General features: G+C 29.0%; 4 protein-coding genes across 9 annotated transcripts in view; 2 read left to right on the forward strand and 2 right to left on the reverse strand.

Moving 5' to 3' along the window:
* Positions 1-148: 148 nt before the first annotated feature.
* On the reverse strand, positions 149-11,175 carry LOC145749585 (uncharacterized). 4 transcript variants are annotated; one of them, XM_082565389.1, is made up of 23 exons: positions 11,041-11,175; positions 10,724-10,799; positions 10,452-10,633; positions 10,140-10,296; positions 9,925-9,968; positions 9,650-9,702; positions 9,249-9,403; positions 8,764-8,861; positions 8,343-8,561; positions 8,059-8,163; positions 7,751-7,932; positions 7,355-7,553; positions 7,091-7,205; positions 6,428-6,974; positions 3,981-6,118; positions 3,778-3,882; positions 3,452-3,678; positions 2,972-3,353; positions 2,739-2,888; positions 2,530-2,633; positions 2,271-2,390; positions 2,025-2,099; positions 149-1,352 (listed from the first exon to the last, which is right to left on the reverse strand). In XM_082565389.1, exons 1-23 carry the CDS (start codon positions 11,068-11,070, stop codon positions 375-377), a joined length of 6,441 nt encoding a protein of 2,146 aa, XP_082421515.1. In that variant the 5' UTR covers positions 11,071-11,175; the 3' UTR covers positions 149-374. The 4 variants fall into 4 exon arrangements, with proteins under 4 accessions (XP_082421515.1, XP_082421514.1, XP_082421516.1 ...); XM_082565388.1 differs by having other exon boundaries at positions 2,530-2,657; XM_082565391.1 differs by having other exon boundaries at positions 1,211-1,771; positions 2,530-2,657.
* A 2,543-nt stretch (positions 11,176-13,718) lies between these two features.
* The window catches only part of LOC145749540 (actin, muscle), a 41,818-nt gene continuing 30,590 nt past the window's right edge, over positions 13,719-24,946 (forward strand). The window contains exon 1 of the mRNA XM_082565330.1: positions 13,719-13,733. The gene's annotated coding sequence lies outside the window, so the exon portion shown is untranslated. The remainder of the gene's footprint in view (positions 13,734-24,946) is intronic.
* On the reverse strand, positions 15,339-19,618 carry LOC145749924 (sphingosine-1-phosphate phosphatase 2-like). The gene is made up of 6 exons (XM_082565808.1): positions 19,073-19,618; positions 18,638-18,809; positions 18,288-18,377; positions 17,928-18,060; positions 17,075-17,195; positions 15,339-16,562 (listed from the first exon to the last, which is right to left on the reverse strand). The coding sequence occupies exons 1-6, from the start codon at positions 19,510-19,512 to the stop codon at positions 16,262-16,264; spliced, it is 1,257 nt and encodes a 418-aa protein (XP_082421934.1). The 5' UTR covers positions 19,513-19,618; the 3' UTR covers positions 15,339-16,261.
* On the forward strand, positions 21,058-24,785 carry LOC145749964 (solute carrier family 13 member 2-like). 3 transcript variants are annotated; one of them, XM_082565861.1, is made up of 15 exons: positions 21,058-21,253; positions 21,331-21,459; positions 21,535-21,671; positions 21,931-22,051; positions 22,121-22,154; positions 22,242-22,310; positions 22,387-22,439; positions 22,552-22,691; positions 22,795-22,917; positions 22,978-23,064; positions 23,161-23,265; positions 23,436-23,667; positions 23,748-23,853; positions 24,204-24,397; positions 24,518-24,785. In XM_082565861.1, the coding sequence occupies exons 1-15, from the start codon at positions 21,146-21,148 to the stop codon at positions 24,656-24,658; spliced, it is 1,779 nt and encodes a 592-aa protein (XP_082421987.1). In that variant the 5' UTR covers positions 21,058-21,145; the 3' UTR covers positions 24,659-24,785. The 3 variants fall into 3 exon arrangements, with proteins under 3 accessions (XP_082421987.1, XP_082421989.1, XP_082421988.1); XM_082565863.1 differs by having other exon boundaries at positions 24,256-24,397; positions 24,518-24,659; XM_082565862.1 differs by lacking the exon at positions 22,795-22,917.

The following is a 24,946-nucleotide window of genomic DNA, read 5'->3' on the forward strand; positions in this document are numbered from 1 at the left end:
TTTTTTTGGATTACCTTTTTTTAATGAAAAACTAAAACTTTTTAGTTTAAATAATTTTTGTAGTTCAACGAAAATATACTATTTCTAACCTGAAAAATTTGATTTAAATTTAAACAATTTATTAACCACTTAACACAAAGAAGAAAAAGTTTTTATTTTGATTTAAAGCACGGAATGACGCAAAAAACAAAAGCGCTACAGAAGTATTACAAATAAATACAAAAAAATGCAATTGTGTTTTACTATGGCAGTGGCAATCAAGCGAAAAATGTACAAAAAAAGCAAGAAAAGTGAATAGAACGGAATCCGAATTTCAATTTTTAAGTATTTTAGAGAATTGTTTGGACGAAAATATGAATTAACTTTTGAAATAATTACTCCTCTGATTCTGAACTATTATGATTTGGATTTTTAACAACTTGAAGTAAATTCTTTTTGGAATAAACTCGAATTGATCTTCGTTTTTTTAATATCGCCCCTTTCTTGATTGAAATTTCCCCTTGCTTGGTGGTTGAAGGTAAAATTTTTGATTTCATTTTTGACCCATTTCTAAGACTTTTTAGTTGATTGGTTTTAAGCAAGTTGTTTTTTACTTTAAACCTTCCAGAAAGTAGCACTTTGCCATTTAAAGAAGATCGATTCCGTTTTTTTCTTTCCGTAGCCTGAAAACTTTCTAGTAAATTATGTCTTTCAAGCTGTTTTCTTAGATTAAAATCAGTAAGATCGTAGGTATGATCATGAGAAGTTTTCTTGCAAAAATAAGTGTCAATGTCGTTTAAGTTCAACTTTTTCGGCGTTACTGAACTTATGCCAGTGTTTAGCTTGCCAACATTGGTAACAGGTAAATTATTTGGTTCTTCCACTATTTCTGTTCGCCTTTCAATGGACTCATCAAACTCCAAGTAAACATCGTAAGTATCAGAAAAATGCTGAAGACTATTGTCCACTTTTTCAGGTTTTAAAGATTTCCCGATCAGCCTATTTGCTGCAAACGGGTAATAGTTAGAGATTTGCTTGTCGTCATCTAACGAATGATTTTTGATTTTTGTGAGTAAATAATGCTGTTCCCTTATTTGAGGATGCATATCGAAATTTGAACTTTTTGGATTATTGTCGTCTTCGTTTTTTAAATCATTTTTGCTATTTTTACTCTTTTGGCTATCAGGTTTAACTTCTGAATGTTCGGGTAATTCATCGGCTAGTTTAACAACCGCAACAGCCTTTTTGATATCAGATATTTTCAAAATCCAAGTAAAATCAGACCAATCGGATTTTGGAATTTCAACTGTTTTACGGCCTTTAGGTTTTTTGTTTTCTAATTTACGAACCTTCTTAGCAACTGTAGGCAATTTCTATAAAAAAAATTTAAACAAACCAGAATTTTAATTTATAATATTTTGTCAAATTAAATTTAAGTTTATGGTATTATCGAAATAAGGAAAATAAGTAATATTTTTGTGCGTTGTATGTGATATACGTTGTGAAAGGCTATTCTGGGACGTTCTTTCTTTAGGTAGGTTTATTTCGGTTAGTCCCTTTATCACATGCAATTTATCGTGACCAGTTCGTGCTTTCCTACTAGAGCCATACTGGGTTATATTAAATGTAATTATTATTTTTTTTGAATTATTTTTTACACTGTAACTCCCATCGACAGTGATTGCTTTACTATTATAAATCAAATGTGTCGTAACTTTCTTTTTTTTTCGTACAATTTTGTTTTGTTATTTCGTCACTCCTTCGTTATAGTTTTATTTTTTTGGTGTATATTCTGTAAAATATATATTATTTATCGCATTTATTATTAATATAATCTATACTGGGTTTGGTGACCATGCCATAATGTACTATAAAATCTTTGTATAAACATTATTACTTTTGGCATGTTTTAAATCATTAAATTGATTTTGTCATTTTTTCCCGTCGCATTGTTGTAATAATAATTGTATATCGTATTTATTTATATACTTTTATCAATGCGCGAAAAAACAAAAAAACAAAAAAAAAGTTTTCTAAAAATTCACCTTTTCTTTCTGATTATCCGATTTCCGTTTTCTTAAACTATATCTTTCAACTAAGGAGCATCGTGAAACGTGTTTCTAAAAATTAAAATAACAAATTAGTTTTTATAGTAAGACAACTTGAGCAATGATATCCATGTTAAAGAATAAAATTCGTAGTACAATCATTTTACCAATTACAAATTTGTTAAGTACATGCTTTAATAATGCATGTTATATTTTAAAATTGTTTTTAGAATTTTTATTTACTTTGTACATAGATTTTCCCTTGACTGAAATATGGCAATGATTGCAAAAGTGAAGATCCTTATTCTCATTTGTCTTGGGAATTTCCCTGACTGTCCATTCCATTTTGGCCACTCCTTTTTCCTGGGAAAACATTTTTTGTAATGCATCAAGTAGCTTACAACACATTGAATAAGTTTCACTTGATAGTTACCATATGTATATACAGTTTATTATAACAACATTTGATTTCATTAGTGTTCTGATAAGACACCTAGCCTACCTTGGATTTTACTGCAATTAATTTTAACTTTTTAACCAATTTTTTGGGTTCTTCACGTTTTGGTGAAACATTTTCTTTTTTGCATGAAATCTTGCTTTTCTCTGCTGCTTTTAAGAAAGATTTAGGTTCTTAAAAAATTAAGAACTTGTGTTATGTAAATAGGCCTATGCAGCAAACTAACAATAAACACTGTAGAAAGAATAAGCTACCTTTTGATATTATATTGTCAACTATTTCACCCTTCTTAGGGTTTGGCTTGGTCAGGGTAGTTAAGTCTTTTTCGAAAGATAAATCAGTTTCTTTTAATATATCGTCGGACTCAGTTGAAAGATTTGTCTCTTTTAGTGCGGTAAATACAGCTACATATAACAAAATATATTTATATTTACAAAAAATACAGAATGATGTAAACGATTTTTTTAAATTATTTTTTTTAAATCACCTGGGTAATCTGTATTAGGATTATCTTTTTCAATTTTATCCTCATCTTTGTTTTCACAATCTAATATTTTACATTGATCATTATTAGTTAAGCCAGTGCTTTCCTCAATAGTTACATCAGAGCTCGTTTCGGCAAATTGTTTATTTGTTTTAGAGCTTTTTTTCACTGAGATTGTTTTGATTTCACTTTTGTCAGAAGAAACATTTTTTAACGATTTTTTCTGCTCAATTTGTGATTTGGTTGGTGGTGATTTTGTGGACATTTCTTCAATTACTTTTGGTGAACTGTTTTCACTTTCTTTTTGTAATGCCAAATCCTGACTTATTGGCGAATCACTTAAAAACAAATTTTCTTCAAGATCTAGTAAGGGTGGTGGACTTAACTAAAACAAAAAACGATCATAAAAAATAGGTAAAAAACGATAGTTATAGAACATTTTTTTAACTAAAAAAGTATTAGTACCCTAACAAATAATTTTACCTTTTCCTTTACACATTGAACTTCTTTATCTGCAACCTTGAAAAAACTTATATTTTGCATTGGAGAAGTTTCAATTAAAATAACATCATTGTCTTGTTCCAGTTCTGGTTCATTTAAAGATTTAAACTCCTCCTCTTCTTTGCTTGAGTCTTCTCCAGTTGTTTCAAACCCGGGAGTCATTGTCAATTTACTTCTTTGCAATTCAAAATTTGAAGTGGATATTTCATCTAAAATTAAAAAGTTTTTAATTTGTTATTTTATGTCAAGAATTTTTTCATTGAATACAAGGTTAAATAGTAGGTAGTATGCTAGGTAGTAAGCTAGACCTGCTCTTGAAGAAAAAGCAAATTGGTTGTTTTCAATTAAAGATCCAACATCTTTGGTCTTTAAAATATAACTTGCAGCAACATCGCATACACTATCAACTTTTTCTAAAGAATAACACAAAAACAAACCTATCAACAATTTCAATAAAACCTAATACAACACACATAAATATCAACTAAAAATTAAAGTGTGTCTGAATTACCATTTGCCTTAGTTTTTAGTTGGCCTTTAGAGGAAATTGTATTATAAATTGGTAAACCGAAAGAAGTGCATTGATCTTGAATATTTAGTTTTTCATTTCCAGCAGAAAATGAGCGTCCCCTTCTATGTTCCAACTCTGATTTAGCTTTTTCAATACAGCGTTGCATGACATCTTGGTCTGTAATGTTTTTCTTTGTTTTTTGATCTGAATAACAAGGTTCCTCGGTAAACTTTTCCTTCCGCTTTAGAATATCCAGATTTGCTTTAATAATATCGGAAAGGGGTTTAAGCTTTGTTTGACTTAAAAAATCGTTACCAAATTTATGATTATATTTCTGATAATCAGCTTGCTTTTTATTTTGAAGATTTAATTCAGTAAACCGATCATGAAAAAATGATGGTGCTGGGTTTGTTAAATCTTGTTTGTTTTGAAGATAAAAATCATTTGTTTTGGATGAACCAGGTCTGTATAAATTGGAACTATGTGGTTGATAATGTTTATTAGAATACATGAGATCTTTCGTCGGCAGTCTGTACTTAGGGGGAGACTTTTTTGGGTAGGGGGAGTTGTATTTGTTGGGAGAGTTTAAGCGGTAATGCTGAAAGCGACTTTGAGAATACTCGGAGCTGTTTTGTGGTTGTACTTTTGGCTCAAAACTTTTAGATACCATTGGAACGAAGTCATCACCACTTAAGCTTCGAGGTCTTATATGCGTAGGGTTAAAATAAGGTGAAAATTGTTCCTTAACATATCTGGTTTCCATTTGTGAGTTCCACGGCATGTTAATATCTGATAGTTTTTCATCAGCATACTTGTCAGAATAGGAAAACTCGTGAAAAGTGTTTAGTTGTTTAGTTGGTCTTCCACCTCCACACTGACCCAACACCTGCTTTCCATTATTAAACTCAACATTATGAAATTTTAAAGTTGAATTTGAACTTTGAGTATTGTCAAACTTGATATCGTGAAATCGAAATGGTTTTGACTGATTCTCTTTTCTTAATGATTGCTTGTCAACAAATGGTTTAATAGGTTTTACATTGCAATGGTCAATTTTTTTACTATCCAATGCTGTATCAGATAAATTTTCTGTTGGTTTCTTCTTGCTAAAATCCAACACACCATCTTTAGTAACAACATAATCATCCTCCTTTTTACTACTTTTTGTTAGATCAAGCGGCATTTCATTATCACAAGTTGACTTAGTTAATGTTGGTAACTTTGATTCTTTAAAAGCGGTTGCAAATTCTTTTTGAGCATATATTGTATTCACCTGTGCATTTTGTCTAAAATTGGGTCTTATTTCAGAATGTAAAATAGACTGAGCTTGAATCCGAGGTTTAAAACAATGGTGTGGTCTATTGTGAAAATTAGAATTTGAAGAAAAATCATTTCTATTAGAACGGTTTAAATTACGAGAGTTTCTACCAAGACTGACTTTTGGTCGATGATTTTCGGGTCTTGAAGATAACTGACAGTGACCACATGGGTGATTTCTATTGCAAGCCACAGAATTCATTTTTGAATTCCAACATCTATCCAAAAAAGATCCCCCACTGTTGGATGAAAAACGAGGCTTCATAAATTCTCGATGATTTCTTTCTTGAGAAAAAGACCCTCGACGACTGCTTCCTTGTCTTTTATCTCCCAAGTTATAACTTGGTATTTTCAAGGGATATTTCGAATAACTGCTTATACTTGGTTCAGCATGTTGATTCGAATACATTGCTGCTGACCCAGAGTTTAAATAATTGAATCTGTCAGCTTTATTCCTACTGGATGTCTGTAAATTGTGGTTCATAGAGTTGTAAGGATATGTTTTTTTACGAAACTGCTTAGAGGAATATGAATTAAATGGCCTTTGTGAATACTTATAACTGTTGTGTTGCTGCAAGTTTTGGTTTTGAAATTCTTTAGAGGGAAATTTTGAAGCATTTCTGTGCAGAACAGTTCCCATTCTTTTCTCCTGGTTATCTGATTGTTTTTGAAATGGTGGAATTTCCATTGGAATGATTTCTCGAGGAGATATCATTTTGCGATTACCATCTACTAATACCTGGTCATTAGGTTCTAGGTTGGAATGAAACCGATTTCTTGAAAAATTTTGAATTGAAAATTTAGAGCTAGAGACATCTTTACTGTAAATACGAAAAGTGGGTTTAAAATTAAAAAAAAACACAAATATTGAAACTGTTAGTTTTTAAAAAAAAGACATTTACTAGTTTATAAGGCTTCACGTCAATTTAACTTAAAGACAACTTAACCTGATAACAACTCAGCCCTGCACAAACCAACCTAAAACACTATTCCATTAATTTTTTTTTTTTTTTTTTTTTTTAAGTTGTCCAAAGCTAAGTTGTCTTTGTTAACCAGTTTAACTGACCAGCCATTAAGCTTTGTTGTAGTAGTTTAATCTATATACAGTAACATATTAACACACATTTTACCTTTCTTTTTTGTTTGAAAGTCGTTCTAAAATCTTGTTAAGTTTTCCACCTTGTTTTGTGTTGATTTTTTTGGTTAAATTATTCCTTTCCTTAGAAAGCAACACATTTGAGTTATTATTATTTTCTTGGGCAACTAAACCTAAATCAGGTGACTTATTTAAAATTGGGTCATTTGATTTTCTAATTAATGTTAGAGCTTTAAAAACAGGTGCTGCATTATTTGTGAATGAACTTATACTATTATCGTTATTTGTCAGGTCTATTTTTTCATAAAAATCAGATTCATGATGTATTTTTGTCTCTTGAAATAAAAGTGAATTTTTATCAGGAATCCATTTTTGAGTTGAGTTCGAAACAATTTTAAGTAATTCATCAACTGATTTTCTGGACTCCCTTTGGTCAAAAGAAGATTTTTTGTCAGGCAAACTAACTTTGTCAGCACCAAGTTGCGCTAAATCTATTTTGTTTTTCGATATGTTTGGTTCTTTAACAGTCTTGGCCACTAAATTATTTTGCTTGGTGCTCAATGTTGTTGCAACATGAATATCTAAAAAATATTATTTTTGTATGTAAAATTTAATATGAATGTTTAATATCAATATATTAAAATTTTTACTAATGTAAATAAAATCTAAGATAAAATATTAAGTTGAAATTAAATACCTTTATTTGTTATAGAAAAATTAAAAGATTTTTCATTTTGAGAGTTAGTTGCATTATCATCTTTTATCATATATTTTTGCACAACCATACTAACTGGTGCTGTAGCTCTAAGACTCTGTAAAATAATATAAACAAAATTTTATTTTATTGAAATATTTAAAATTGTGATTTTTGTTACCCATTAATAGCAAATGCATGCGAATATAACAAATAATCAATATTATTTCCCAATTTAGATAGTTTAATTAGCAAAAAAATCAATACCTGAGAGCGTTCATGTTTTAATCGATAATGTCGCTTTAAGTTAACGTTGCTGGTAAAAGATTTAGCACAATCTGAACATTTAAACGACCTTTCTGGTTCTTCACTATTTAAAGCCTTTTCTGACTTGGAAATTTTGTTTTTTGGAGAAACAGATTTATCTTTTGGCTTTAAAAATGCCTTTGGTTCATTTAATTTTTGGCTAAATTAAAAACATTATAAAAATAAGTCCAACTATAAAATAATAAATCATAAAAAAATATTGAATAAACTATGAGTACATATAACTTTTTTTAAAGTTGTAATATTAGTGCAATTTTAAAAATTTTTAAATTTTTGTTTGTATCATTAGCATTTTATAAAGACACCTATTTGCGCTTTAAAAATAAATGTTCCTACTTAGATTGACCCTTTAAATTTTGTGTTTTATCAATATTGACATATCCCATCAGCGAACCCTGTTCAAATTGATCAAGTTTTAAGTATGCAGCAAAGTCAATATTTTCTTCAAAACGATTATTTTTATCAATCTCCGCATTTTCAGATTTTTCTTCATTTTTTAAGGTAGGTTTAGAAGCAACCTACAATTTTATTGGTATTATTCAGATGTTTATTAATGTATTCTTACTTTCTGCCTCCTATTTCAAATTAGTTTCTATTTACTGTTGTGCTAATGTTAGGTTAATAGTTTCTGTGTTTGTACTTACACTTTTTCCTGCCTTTTCCGCCTTAGTTTTGGTCACTTTCATTTTATGAACTGACAGCAAATGTTTTACCATGTCGTTTTTCTGAATAAAATTCTTTTTGCAAACCTATAAATAAAAATAAATTATAATGCTAGTAAATATTTTAACAATAAAGCCAAATGTCAAGTTAGTTTTTTCCCAAAAAAGTTTGTGCGATAAATATATATCTAAAAAATTAAGATCATCCAAAATTTTTTGTTTTTATTTTTACAAACCAAATTAAATTCCTAAAAATTTTAACATACTTTACAGACATGAGGTCTTTCGCCTGTATGAGTTCTTTCATGTCTTCTTGCATTTGTTGACGTTGGAAACCTTTTCTCACAAATTCTGCAAGCATATGGTCTTTCTCCTGAATGAGATCTTTTATGGCGGTCCAATTCATGTCTGGTTGAATAGTTTCGATCGCAAGAATCGCAATTAAAGACGTTGCGGGTGGGGTTTACTACGTCTAAGTGTTTTAGCTATAACATATTTCAAAAATTGTTAGTTTTTAAAGGAGTGTACTTTATTTAAAAACTATTACTAATACAATAAACTGTTTAAAAATATAATTTTATGTGATGTTTAGTGTAAACCTTTACAGATCTGTGTTGTGTTGTGTTGTTTTGTTAACAAAAACTACCTAAATTTGGTAACTGTTAAAAAAAGAAGAAACCTAATCACCTGGTGATGATTGCGTAGTTGATTTTTTTCCTTGAAATAAACCCTTTGCCGACAAAGTTTACAAGCATACAAATAATGAGATTCATTTTCTGTTGTTTCTTGAAATAAATACAATAAATATAAAGTTAAATTGTTATGGGTATATGTAAACATATTGGCTTTATTTATTTCATAAGAAGTGACTTCTCGAGCCTTATACCACTTTTTTAAGACTAAAAGCAAATTATATTCCATACATTTCAAGTTTTGTTACTATTTGTTTATTGTGTGGTTGTGTCTGTTAAAAAATTCTGTTTTAAAAAGTTTATCGTTTAAATAATGCAAGACTTTTATAGCCGAGGGCAGAAATGCACTTTCATCTTGATATGTATTACGCAGAAGCAAATTTATAAAAAAACATTATTTTGCTTGTATGAATAAGAAAAATATATATAAAATCTAGTTATGTAATACATAAATTACAAAACCTTAAAATGAAATCTTACCGCCATTTTTGTTGGTTGTATTTTCAGTGTTATTATTTGTATTTTCTGCAAATTGTTTTGCCTTATTTTTAACAAACCGAGGATTAATATGAATTCTTTCATAATGACGTCGAAGACTGAATGAGCGTGGAAATAACATGTCACATATATCGCAACTAAATTAAAAAAAAATTATATTATGATTTATTTTTTGCTGAGTAATCTTGAACACTATGTCAAAGTAAATATTTTTCAAATTACAACGAAAAGCTTACTTTTAAAGTTTTAAGGGAAGTCATATGTAAACAGATAAAATAACTATTATGCAATAAATTTAAAATGTTTTTATTTCAGTAAAAACTATCCAAATCATAATTTTTTTTATTTATTTAACTTTGTAGAAAAGCAAATATTTAAAGTACCTATATGATGTCATTCGAGCTGATTTATTGTGTATAGTATGTTCAGGACATACCTGTAATAAAACATGTTTTTATTTGGTTTAATATCATGTGATTATGTCTGTAATTAGCAAATTTTAATTACATAATTAAAACCAGTTACCCAAGATTAAATATTGACCTTTTTTAAGTAGTTATACAAAAAAAATACACAAAAAACTAATTTTAACAACCTTAATAAATCAATTCATTTTACAATACCACTAAAGTTAAAAAAGAGAACTAACTATATTTACCTTGAATTTAAAGTTTCCCTCATCATCAAATGTAACACATTCACCTTTAAAATATTTATAACATTACCCTGTTATATTCAAATTAGATAGAAATATAAAAGCCAAATTATTACCCTTTAACGTTAGTCTAAACTAAACAATGTAAAATTACTTTAAAAAAGAAGAAAGAAATTAAAACATGAGTTAATAAAATGTTTTTTTTTGTATTATTTAACCTGCAGTTTTACTACAATAAAGTGGTACAACTTGAGTCTGAGAGCAGGTAGAATTTTGTGATTCCTGTTTTTTAGATTCTGTTGTTTGTTTATGCAAATTTTCATTTGGTTTGTTAGTTTTGTTTTTCTTTTTACTGCCTTCTTTTGGGACTGATGCCTGTAAAGTTAAAAGGACAATGACAAATAAAAAATATTAACTTCAATTTGAAAGCCCTACGTACTAAAAAAGTTTAACCAAACAATATTATTTTCTTATAATTTAATATTTTTTAACCAGTATGCTATTTTTTAACAATAATCGCAACAACCTACCTCATTTGTAGTTGGCTTGGTTTTATGAAAATCAAATCTGACAGATTTAGTAGGAAGATCGAATTCACTGTCTCGGTATCGGGAAGGTTTTCTTGTTATTCTGCCCAGCTTTGTTTTTTCTTGAATTTTCTGTGATTGAGCTTTTATCTCAACACAAGTGTTTAACTCATTTGTGGATAAATCTATAAGAAACAGTTGATTATTATGCAAAAAAGTAACACTTCAAGGTAGTTTTGGTTTTAAAAATTTTTTTTTTTATTTTAATTTTTTACCTTTATCATTCTGATCAACAACATCTTCTGAAATGTTTTCTTTGATATATTTATCCTGTTTAGAACTTAAAGACTTCTAAAACAAAAAATATAAAATAAATCTTTTATTGAAATTTATACCTCTATTAAAATTGAACAAAGTTAACTTATTATAATACATATTGATATATAATTATAATAGCACATTTTAGATAAACTTAATAAAAATAAAGATTCCAAACACGGTAATAGGAATTTTTATGAACACCCAAGTGCAATAGCCTTAAAAATACGTTAACAAAGTGAAGGCAATAGATAAACGTTATGATATAACAAACCTTATCATTTTGCAAAGATGCTTGAGCCATTTTCTTTGTGTTTAAGGTTTGTTTGACGCCTTTTTATCACTCAATTTTTAGTCAATATTCGTATCAGTGAAATTTGTGGGGTTGCTATTGAACAAATGGTGTTTCACTACGTTCTATTACAAAATACCTATGCGCACACTACAAAAAGGAATAACGTGTAATACTTTTAAACAACATGTAGTTGCAAGGGTAAACATGTTCACAATGACTCTGTCTTTTAAATAGTCCACTTAAGAAACATACCCTCCTTAGGAAAACAGTGTATCTTACGCAATAACTAAACTAACAAACGTGTCACATGTTATAGATTAAACTACACTAAAAAATTATAGATTAACTTACTAAGCTTTGCTTTAAAAAACTCAGTATTTAATAAAAAGGGCATACAGTTAATGCAACAAAAGTAACAAAGTGATTTAAATGACTAACAAAACATTTTTTAACTTTGAATGGAGTTCTAGGCATGAGTAATATTATAAAAAATCGTTCAAACTGGAAAAGTGCGGTTTGTCAGACAATCGAGCAATAAAAGTCGTACTAGTTTTATATACTAAAACCGATCTTACAACAACACATGTGTTTTTAATCCATCATTAAAATCAGTTTTATAGCTTTAACATCTATGAATTATTTCCGCTCATCAACATTTCCTCTCAATATTAAGTAATACAGTAAATTGACTTTATATGACGTTTTACAGTTCTATAACAATTTACTATACTAAATGCAAGCTATTTTAGGTCAAATTTCGCTGGGTACATAAAGGGCTTTTAAAGGTTTTAAATCGACCCCAATTGTGCGTGTTTGTTAGATTGAAACGTACACGTTCTATGCTTTGTTAAACAAATTTGACTCTAAAACTTGCTTTATTTATTACTAATGATCGAAATAATATTGAAGGTTTCTAAAACCCCCAACCAAAAAAGTTTCTACTTCAATGCCCTATTTTAGACTGTAAGTAGGTTATGAATGTAGTCTCTACTTAATAATCCAATAAGCAAATTGTTTAATAATATTTTGTTTTAACACATTGGGTGTTAACATTTTTTGTGTACTCCGTGATTGGGTGATCATTTCTAAATTAACACACGTAACCTAACTTAATCGATAGTTAACGTTAACTAATACTTATGGCTATACAAATATTACACAGCGATTTCAACATATAAAGGTATGTAAGCTTTCAATTTAAACGCCAAGTATAGGTATAGCATATTATTTTAAATGTAACCTTTCCGCCTCCGGGGAAATAGATCTACAAAATAACTTCCAAAAGCCAACGTCGTGTCCACATGCAATGTTTTTAACAAAGAAAATATCGCGCTTTTAATTAAGATCGATAACGTGTAAGGCAATGTATGTCTAGTCGTTTTTTCTTTACATATTACAGCCAAGCTTATCACAAGGTCAACTTCTAGTTGACTTACTGAAGTTAAATTGTATAGCACCGCCACATTATTTATTTAGGGTCATCTTTTAGGTTAAAACCTTTTTTAAACGAAAAACTATTTACAATTTAAGCTTAACTAAAAACTTCCAGTGCAAGGTAGTCTTCAAATTTAGATTTTATTCAAATTCAAGCCGTAAAATACGCTGCTAAGTTTTGTTGTATAATAATTTTAAACGTCATTCACAGTAGAATGATTTCCAGTTATTACTGAACGCGCTTTTTTGCACACCAAAGCCTTTATAAAAGCACAAGGGCACTCAATACACAAATAAAGATTATTTCTTTTAGATTTAAAACCTAAAATATTCGTTTTTATTCTAAAATAACAGTAGAACTAAACATATTTACTAAATTTTAACCAGCTTTTCAAACAACCTTTTATTCGTGATTGCTAGATGCAAATTTAGTGATGCTGTGTTAACTTATCATGTTTTACTTCACTTAATTGTAAACTAAAATCAACACTGCCATTTCCGTCCTAGTTGCTTTATTACATAAGCTAAACCTGACTCAAAACCATAGAGAAAAGCTGTGTGATTTTAGCATGTGCTTATTATTACCAAAGGAAACCTATTTTTGCCTCCAGTCAAAATTTATAGCGCAAAAGCATTCAGTCACGTATAACACAATACATTCAGATACAGAAACTGCATAGTTGTCTTAACTCTTGTACTATAAATGTAACTGGGTAAGTTAGTGTTTAATTTTACCAAACAAAGCGATAAGATACGTGCACGCCTTTTTCGCTATTGACATAATACCGAGCTTCGTTTGGCCTTTTCGAAACCAAGATGGCGCGGGAATCCGTCTGGCGGAGCATTACAAAAAGTTGGCCTACAAACCATGGCTTGTATGCTCATGTAGGGTGGTTTTTGACCAAAGCAACTGGTATAACGTACAGTGGCATATATGGACTCTGTAGTGAACGTGTTTTTGTTATGGTTTTGTGTGAGGTTTAGCTTAAATTCAAGCGTCAAGTCCGCCCACTTTTTGTCAAATTTTATCGAGTTTAAGAGAGAGTTTTTGTTTTGTGTGTGCGTCGCAGACAGGCGTTTCGCTTGGATAGGGTTGGCTAGCATTCGATCATTACTAAAAGCTCACATGGCGTGGTGTATGGTAAGTAGTGCTCAAAAGTACGTGATGTTTCGTGCGTGTGCGCTACGTTTGTGCACGCGCCTTACTAATAAGCCTTCTGTTTAAGTCTTCAGAATTTGTGGTATTCAGTAACCACGTTCTAATTTACAACATACCGTTTCTTAAAACTAATTATACGCTAAGTTTTTTTATCTATTTAAACGTGCTGTGTGAAGTAAATAAACATTATAATGTTTGTGGCAAATACATGATTTATAGAGATTAAAAACAATAAATTATTTATCTCCAGAGCAGTGGGCCTTTTTACATTAAATAACTGGCTTATCTACTTTTAAGTAAAAAAAGACATTGATTATTACAATATTAGACTAAAAAATCTTTCGTCAGACACTTCAAATACTCTTAAAAATGCCTTATAAAGATAAAAAGTTGAATATTTTTTTATTTCAAACAATATATTGCTTATTGACAAGTTTTTTTAAACCAGTTTTAAACAAAAAATGTTAGTACCTGTTAGTAATGTTAGTACCCCGATTTATTGGCAAGGGGCATTTACCAAGAAAAAATAGTAAAAACCACAAACAAGCTTTTGGGCAAACGCGTATGTACATTTAAAATTATTTTAGAAATTTAAGCAAAGTTAAAAGTTTAACAAAATCTAAAAAGTAAAAGTGTAATATAATTTGCTTAAAGTACAATACACACTTAAAAGAATGCACGTGGAGGCAATTAACTTTTTATTAAGTGTATTATATTTAAAACTTTCGCCTAGCTCTATTTTTACATGACTTATTGCATTTATGCAATATTTTAAAACAATTTTTTTACGTATATTGTTAATTGGGAAGTATCGTTTACAGGGTCTTAAAAAGTTTTAACTTCTCTTTTTATATTTACATACCGTACAGTTGCAATTTATAACAATTTAGACAATTTTAGCGTAAATTATTGTAATGTCAATACGTTCTTATTAAAAAAATTAAAAAAAATTAAAAGGCAAAATAAATATATATTTCCCAACTATTTGGGGATAAAATTAAGTTGACAAAATTTGGATTTGGGTCTATAGCACCCGTTAGCGGCAAAATGTAGACGTCAAAAAAGTAAAGTTTACAATATTACGTAAGTCAAATGTCCTTTACATTTTCTACAATCGATATACACAAACGGTTATTGACGTTTTAGTTTCAAATGCGACGTCAAAAAACAAACACTTTTTTTCATAGAAATTGATTTTAAGAATAGGTAAAGAATATTTTATACGTTGTGATATATTTTAACTGTAAGCAATGTACAATTTAATCACACATTACATCCATGTATTACATCCATGTATTACATGTACAATATACTTAACTTAAGATGTAAACTACAAAATAATTTGTCAACTGAATAATTTATAAGATACATAAATAGCCAGTTTAACAACAACCTCAAAGTTTCTGTTACCACGCAGTTTTAACCTTTGCACGCGTTAAAGCTTAAATAAATTAAGAGCTTAACAGAGTGCAACTAAAATGGAAAACTTTCAGCACATTTACCCTCAAGCTTAAGCCCTTATGCAAAAACAATAAAAATTAAGCTAAGTTTGCAAAAGCTAGCTAGTTGCTATCGAGAAACTATTCAATTGCTTAATAATTTAAAAAAAATCAAAATTAAATCTTAATTTTTTTCTTTTCTCAAATATCATACTACCTTGTCTCTATTATTAGATAAATTTTTTTAGTTTTATTGCAATGAAATTTTTAACAAAAAATCGAAGAACAGTAACAAAAATATGCATTAGTCACTGTATCAAGATTAAGAAACTATAAAATAAAGTCAGGACGAGTAAAAATTTGACATCAAAATTAAAATAACACTTAAAGAATTAAACAAATTAAAATGTTATTTCTTAAAAAATGCATAAACATAAACAGGCACAATTTCAAAACTTCTAAATTAGACTAAATTAAAATTGGACGTGAAATATTTTTACTAAAAGCAAAAAGAATATTTTTTAAAAGATCATTACAATACGATGTAATCATGTGTGACTGTATTTGCCATTTTTACATACATTTACTTAGTATAGCCTCACTTTAAAAAAAAATTATAGGTTGAATATAGTGGTATATACAGCTTTTTCATGATTTTCAATCCAAAGCTGGTGTATAAATTATGGTAAATATATGTACTATATATACATTAAACACCTAAAAATATATAAGTTGATAAAAAGGCCACAAATAAAAAAAATGCAAAAAGAAAAAGTATTAACTGTTATTTCTGCATTAATTTTACAAAAACTTTTTGGCATGAAATTACAAACCCATATTTAAAAAATGCTTTTTTTTAAATAGCAAATTTTGTTTTCTGCTTTAAAATTACGAAAAGCAACACATATGAATCCTGCATAAAAAAAGGCATAAAGAAACTTCAGGACGGTAACTCCATAGTTGCATTTAACAATTGTAAAAAATCTAACTAATATAAACCTAAATGATTACACCACACAACTTATTAATATGTACAATCAATTAATTTGCAACAACAGTTTAAAATTTTGCACACATTTAAACAATAACCTGAAAGTAAATTACAGAAATTCATTAAACATACATGACCCTGTGTTTTTGTGTTTTTTGTTTACCCTTATGTAATGGTCTAATTACTATTAGATAAGTTAAGATGATACATCGCAATTGGTGCAATAGCAATCGCCGTGAATCCCACCATGGTGTAAGTAACAAACTTGTACATTACTTCCACATCCTTTCGTTGCCTTGCTTTGCGATCATTTTTCGATACCCCTACAGCATGGCACACCAACGACAAACTTAACCACTTGGTGGCAAAGCGAGCAACTGCTGTCATGACTATTCCGATCACAGCTCGCAGACAACCGAGACTAAAACCAGTGAATGTAGGATAACCAATTTGGTAGGGTAGTTCACCTGCAGGTTCACTGTAATGTATAGGTGTAATTTATTGTGTTAATTGTTAAAGCAAAAGGCAGTAAATGTAAAACAGTGCCAGAAATAGATTAAAATGCTGTGAGCTAAATATAAGTAAGTGCTGTTCAAAAAAAATTAGGATGGCTTTGTTATAATTGTAGGCTTTTTCTTATAGTCCAAATCAACAGTTTTATTTTTTATCATATAGGGAAATTAGTTTCAAAATGGTTTTACATTGCTTATTTAAATGACAATGTTTAACAAATTGTTTTGACAGATTGTCAAAATCATTAAAAATTTATGATTAAACATGTATAAATTATGGTCAACAGGAACTCTATTGGGTGTTTTGCATTAGAATTTCTGAGAAAACAAATAAATTTGTTTGTGGAAATGGTATGTAATCAGATGTTTGTGATATTTTTGAATATACTTATATAAAACATATTTTGCATAGTTAAATTATTTTAAAGGCCTGATTCATATTAAAATATTTATATGTATTTGGAAAAAGCCAACTCACAAATTAAATCCATATTGATACAGTAGCCAAGATGCACAACTAACACCAGCGCCAGCTCCTAATATTATAACAGTATCACCTCTGCTTGTACTATATTGATCAGTACTAGGGTATATTACACCTAAAAATATAATGTTTAATAATAAAAAAAATCAAATATATATGCTGATATTTTTGACGCGTAAAATAAATAACATTTTTGGGAGATGTTTCCATTTGATTTAATTTTTTATGATAATTTATGCATTTACAAATAATAGTTTAAATAGTCAAGCAATCAGCAAAAACAACAAACAGTTGTTTTAAAAATGTAATTTACAATACTTAACTGCAATTAAATCATGACCTTTGAACGTAAACCAACTGTTATTGACAATTTGTCACAGTGTTATTGGTGGTCCTCAAAGGTAACTTAATGTCAATTAAACATTACCAAAAGGCAAAGTACAGTATATAATAATAGGCCTACTGTTGTAAAATTTTTTAAGAGGTAATAAGATCTGTCACATGCCTAAAAATCAACATTATGTCACTGTAAATTGGAATACACATTTGTGGGTGATATTGTATTTACAATTCGAAAATTCCAGTAAAGGAGACCATCTAGTTAAAATTTAACTTGTAAAATTAAAAAAAAACTAAGCCAAAAGGCATGCTTTTTAATATATTCCAACAAAGACAAACAGTTTATAGTATGGTTTTAACACAAAACAGGGTTATATATTAAAAAATGTCAAAATCTTAAATAAACTGAAGCATTTAAAAAAAGGTTTTTAAAATAATATGTTATGTAAAATTGCTACATGTTTTATTTTTATTGATCAAACTACTTCTAAAGTTGATTTTTTCTTACCTAACAAAAAATGTGACATTATAATAATCCACGGTGAAAATTTCGTAGTTAGTGTATACTCGTCAACCATTTCCATAAAAGGCCATCCAAGCCACAGATAAATTGCAGTAAGTCCAATCCCAGCCATAACATCCTGTTAAAAACAATTACACTAGTAAGCACTGTCACGTAAAATTTTGATGACAATATTAAAAAAAGAATGTAGTTTAAAGTCTATAACAACGTCTAAATATTATCACACTGCAAAAAATTGGTTAACTAGCATGGAATTTTATTTTGTTAGGTTTTCTTTCGTTGTGAAATAAATATATAAATATTTTGGCTTTAAATTTGCTTTTACTATTTAAATGATGTTCTTACCAGAATAGAATGCATTCCTACATACAATCTACTCAAGCAAACTAATCCACACCAACAGCATGCTAACAATACACCAATCTCCAGGGGAAACTATAATTAAACAATTACAATTTAAGTGAATAATAACAGTAAGTATAATAACAGCATAATTGGCATTCTTTAATCGCCTAACATTTTTGGAATATATATATATATATTAAAAAACTTAACTTTATTAAATATAGTAATTTTTTTTGTTAATTTGGCAAATAAACTTTTTAGAATGATTTCTATTTAAATCCTATTCAGATTAAAGAGTCATTTTATAGTTTATAAGCAAAAAACTGCATTATACAAGAAATAAGTTGTACCTCATATCTTCTATACATTGACATTAGTAAAGAAAAAGGTAGTGCAGTACCAGCAACAGCATGGGTAGAAGGTACCCCATATTCGGCTGCAACTCTTTTTTCCAATCTGAACACTGGGGGCCAAGAGGGTCTCGGCCATTTTATTAAATCTTTTAAAGCTTGTCCGATATACCTGGAAAAAAAGAGGTTTAAATCGTTATTCAAAAATGACAATTGGGTTATTGATTGTGTCACATTTCACTTCCTGTATTTTAGGATGTAATCGAACATATTGACTTTCTGTTTTGATTATTCATGCATAGGTTTATTTAATAAAAAAGTTAACACTGGATATTATTATGTAAAGCACAATAACACCCTTTTTACAATTGTTTTAAACAATACAAATATTTAAACACCAATTATGCATTGAAACAATGCAATAATTGTACTTACATTGTTACAACCCAGACGACAACCATTTTTCTTGCAACAAATGGATCAAGATTCCAGAACATAATCGGAATAATTGTTATGTAGAATACCTCATGGCCAAGCATCGATCCAAATAAGAAAAGGTAATGTAAAAAATGATTGGTCACAATATAGTTTTTCGTCTCACAATTCGTATCGTTAGTTTTCGCTTCATTATTGTTACCGTTTATATCTTCACTGCAACATTTCTCGTTTTGTTTTCGGTATGTTAGCTCCGTATTATTGCCATAAATTTCGTCGTAAAGTGGATTTTCGTTTGATGCTGGAACGTTTGGATTTAAATTCCCGCCATTAGCCCCTTGAGAATAACCTTTTGCCTCCCGTAAACCACACAATTCTTGAAATGTTCGCACCTTGTTGAAGTCCATAAAATAATCGGTAAACTTCCATAACAAATCCATATTAACTACCACCTTATTCTACTATACAAACGACACAAAAATCACCAAACAAATAGCCGCGCCCACTGTAGCAAGTAAATCCGTTCTGCGAGTAAAAAATAGTTTAATCGCATGTCACTGGTCACGCGCTTATAACTACGCTGACGAATATTTAAAGAGAGAAAACAATTTTTCTTTACGCGCCGCCGGCGGAGTGGTTGCTATACGCTATATTGTGTTGTTACAAAACGAGAGCTACGATATGTGCAAACAAAATTGTAAATTGTTTAATCCTGTAAAGTTTTTAAATTTGTATTAACCAAATTATTAATACCTACACACGCGATTAAAACTTATTATAACAAGATAACAATATCAAATTAAAGGGTTTTTGGTAACTAAACACAAAACAAAGAAATCTGATACATCACGTGATAGTATTTTAATATTGACCTTTGTTCTTTTTTCTTAATAAAAGAAGTAACTCTTTCAATGTATGTATTGAACATTAAACAAAAAAATATCAACACAACAACTAACGTGCGTGGTGTAATTTATTATTAATCTTTGTTTAAACATAATTTATTTTATTCATTAAAAGTCTGACTTCCGGATTATGGCATTTACCAATTGACGTAATGTAAAAAAACTAAAAACATTTGGACAGAATAAAATTCATTTTTAGGTCTTTTATTTTATGCTTTATAACTTTAGCCTTACTCTAAAATAAGGCGTTATATAAACTGATTGCACTTAGGCTTAAATAACACCGTCAGTGATTCAGCAATTTACAAATATAGCTTAAATCCCAAACTTTTCAAACCGCATACCACATGATGTTTTAATATACAAGCCCAGTTACTTTTTACACGTCACATAGGCACGTGTTATAACAAAAATATATTTTACGTAACAAATCTTTTTTTAAGAGACAATAAACTTTATTCTTATTGTTCTCACAAAAAGGTCAATTATAGTTATGAACAACTAATTTTTATATTTTTAATGCGTTAAATCCAACTTGATGCAAGAGAATATAGTCTACACCTTTTAAATTCAGTATATTTCAATACCAAATTAAATTATTTAATTTTTCCATTTTTAAACAAACATACGTGCATTTGTATACAAAACAAGTGGGTTTCAAATGTTAATAGACTATAATTAAATAAAAAAAAGTTTCCAGATCTGGTTGATCAGAAAACAAATTTCAATAAAACTTTGTGGCAAATTTAAGTCATTTAACAGTTTTAAAATCACGAAGTGTAGCGTTAAACGTAAAGTATTTATCTTATGTTTGCCTTGTTTAATTTTTTGTGATGCAAGTCGTCAGCAAAAACAACTCATGCATTAACAACACCAGTGTCCTACTTTAAAAAAATACGAAACAATAGTTCTAAAAAATATTTCGAAAACTGATAGCCGGAGGCTAGATAAAAAATGAATTGATGTAGAAAATATATTACGTAATCATAGGTATTTTTAGATTTGTAAATGCAATATTTTTACCCAGCCTAAGCTTAAAATATTTGATTTTAAAATCAAGTTTTGCAATTTTTAGCTGGTGCAATTTTTCTTCACGTTATTCTAATTACAGTAGAAAAATAACTTAATTAATCATCTTTCAAAAATTTATTTATCTAATAATTTTAAAATGGGAATAAAAGAATATTTCAAAGTTCTCTGGATATACAGAAATTCCTTGATTATTATTGCAACCCCTCTGCTGCTACTTCCATTGCCTTTAGTTGACCAAACATCGGTAAAAAATTAGTTACAAGTTAATATGGTGCAAAAATAATTACTGGGTATTAGGTTACTAAACATATTTGCATACAGGTGTCAAGATGCGCATATGCCCTAATAATAATGGCTGTCTTTTGGACTACCGAAGCATGTCCATTGGCCGTGACGTCACTACTACCTGTTATTTTATTTCCAATGCTCGGAATATTAACAGCTGACCAAGTAGGTGGTACAACTTTACTGTTTTTATTGTTAAAAAATTAACTATAACATAGACATATTAACTTTTTCGTTAAGGTTTCTATGTCATATATGCGACAAACTAATTTCCTATTTATCGGCGGTCTTATCGTGGCAGTTGCTATCGAGGAATGGAATCTACACAAGCGAATTGCGCTTAGAATATTAATGCTTATCGGCACCAAACCTTGCTGGCAAGTTTTTATTTTTAAAAGTCGATGCATTTTGATAACCTAAGCTAACATTTTATTGATATGACGTAACATTTTTATGCTTTTAATGATGGTAACCTCCCTATGGTTGTTCATTTATCGAATGGTTAATCATGGTAACTTTTAATGGATGTTTATCTACATTATGGTTACCCTTATTGTTTATATAATTTAAAATGATTGGTCTGTTTTTGCTAAATCGCATTTTATTGGTTTTTATTTTTTAATAAAATTGTTACAGGTTATTGCTGGGTTTTATGTTAGTTACGGCTTTTTTATCAATGTGGATAAGCAATACTGCTACAACTGCAATGATGATTCCTATTGCTGTGGCTGTTCACAAAAACACTCTAGAAATTCACGTAATTATTTTTGTGTAAAATGTAATATTTCAATCGTTTAACAAAAGAAAACTAAGACTTTAAATTTAGGATAAAGATGAAAAAGAAACAGCGGGTCTTACAGGTAACCAGCTTACAATGAAAAAAAGGATTTACCATATAATTTGAATAAATAGTTACTGTAATAAGTGTTTTTCTTTAAAAAAAACAGAAATAAAACCTGAAAACGAAAATGTAGAGGACAACCACTCTGACCTAGAAATTATAACACAAGAAATAGGTAAAATACAACAATTAAACACTAACTGTAACAAACCAATTAGACTTTTAAAATTATGCTATAATTTTCGTTACAGATGTAGAAGAAAGCAAGCATTTAAAAGAAAAGGACAAGTCCCTAGAAAAAAATGTATATTGAATTTAGTTTGTTATACCAAATCTTCAAAATTGATTTTATTAATTTTGGTAATGCATTATTTTTTATTACTTAATATATTAATATATGCTTATGTTATTAATAGAAAAAACTACGAGCACATCAAGAAAACCAAATGAGAAAGGGACTGCTATTATGCGTCGCCTATTCAGCTAATATTGGCGGATTTTCAACCCTTATTGGAACCCCTTCTAATTTAATTTTGCCCGGAACATTAGACGCAATGTAAGTTTAAAACATCAATCCTAATTCCAATTTTTGTATTATATTTATAACCTGGTTTTAAACCTTTGGGTTTCTACCGACTTTGGTGTTTTTAAATTTACAGTTTTGGAGAAGAGACTTCGGATTCGGTAGATTTTATTACTTGGATCGGGTTTTGCTTTCCGGTTTCCTGTGTATGTTTAGCTTGTGCGTGGATTTGGCTGCAAATCCGATTTACTGGAATTAAGTAAAATATAAATTAAAAATAGCATTGTTTTAGATTAGAAACTAACTAAATTATGTTTAGGAATCTTTGGAAAAAGGGAAATGAAGAAAGTGAAAAACGTGCGTCAAGATATATATCCCAGTCATATTACGATCTTGGTCCAATGAAGTAATATATTCTCATAAAAAAAAACTATTCTTTCTAATACAAATTACAAACTATTATAGATATATTGGATATAAATTGTTTTTATTTTTTTTTTAGATTTGGAGAATTTGCAGTTCTAGGACATTTTATTGTTTTAGCTTTGTTATGGATAACTAGAGATCCAAAGTTTATAAGTGGCTGGAACGATATATTTCCAAGAAGGTTAGTTCATTATTAAAGTTTTATATAGTCGGGATAACATACTAAGGTTCATAAAAAAGTTATTAATTTAAATTAAAGTAGACTGTGTGAATTATGCCATAAATTTATATTTACTTTATTGCAACGAATTTAGAAGAAATTAAAAATGAAGAATATTTACCTTTTAACAGCCTTATAAAAGATTCGACGTCTGCCATTATAGTAAGTTTCAGTTTGTTTGTGTTTCCATCGGAAAATCCATTGCCAGCTTTCCGAAAACTTTTCTGTTGCTGTGTGAATCAAAATCAACAAAACTTTAAATCATCGAAATCTTTGCTACCTTGGAAAGCAGCCCAAGCAAGACTGGCATGGGATGTGTTAATTTTACTAGGTGCTGGATTTGCCCTTGCAAAAGCGTGTGAAGTAAGTTTTAAATAAAATTTGATTACCTAATGTGCAATTACTTAAACGCTTGAAATTGCTATTTAATGGATTTTTTTTAGGAATCAAAGCTAACGGAATGGATAGGCGACCTATTGTCTGGACTTGGTAATATTTCTCCAGCTTTATTGGCCTTGATCGTTTCAATCGTTCTTTCGCTAGTTACAGGTAAATTCTGAATTAATATAAAATAATAATAATGAAATTTACATGTTAAGTTACTAAAAAAAACGTTTTTTTGTAGCCATAACATTATTTTGAAATAGGCACTTTTTAAAATTTATAAACTTAAAGAAGCCACCTGCATGTCTTAAATAAATCTTGTTATCCCTACTAGAGTTTTAATTTTCTTTACCAGTTTTGGGACACTAATACATTATAGAAGTTAAGTCAACTTTATAAAATCAGTGGAAATCGAACACAGAATTTAAGGTAATAAAGCTTAGTGCCTTAAGAAATGCTAAGACATCGAGTTTGAAAGATATAAATACTTGATCCTAACCAGTTGATTTTTTTAGAGTTTACTTCCAATGTTAGCACGGTAAGCATTTTTTTGCCTGTTTTGTGTAGACTCGCATATAACGTCGGCATTCATCCATTATACATCGCCATACCAGCTACAATATCTTGTTCGTTTGCATTTTCCTTACCTGTGGCAACTCCACCAAATGCAATCGCATTTTCGTTTGGCTCCCTAAAAGTAATCGACATGGTAAGAAAAAAATGTATCAGCGTAAGAAAATAGGCTTGCTAATTTACCTAAGCTACCTATTTAACATTATATAATAAAATTAAATGTTCACATCCCTTTAAATGCAATTTTGTTTTACAGATTTCAGCTGGACTAGTGCTTAATTTTATTTGTGTGTTTGTTCTTAATGTCTTTTTAAACACAACTGGGGTGGCAATATTTAATTTTAACAACCCGACACTTTTTAACATAAGTAGTACAGAAATAGTTGGACAAAACTAAACTAACATTTTTTAAAACCAATTAAAAAAATTTTTTTAAGCAGCATTTCTTACTTTTTATTGTTTTTTTAGTAACTTGCGCATTTCAACTGGTTTTACCTAATAATAAACTACTTTAACTGTTAAAATTATTTTTAATCACGAATTAAAAATATAGTTACTTTTCAAATAAAAGTTGATGAACTATTAAACATATCAATATTAATGCTAAACTTTTTTTACCTTGATATAAACTTTACTAAAACATTTTAAAAACGCGGCAAAAAATAATTTTTAAGTTTATTTTGTA

The sequence above is a fragment of the Corella eumyota genome, chromosome 4, assembly GCF_963082875.1.
Source record: "Corella eumyota chromosome 4, kaCorEumy4.1, whole genome shotgun sequence".
Lineage (NCBI taxonomy): Eukaryota > Metazoa > Chordata > Ascidiacea > Phlebobranchia > Corellidae > Corella > Corella eumyota.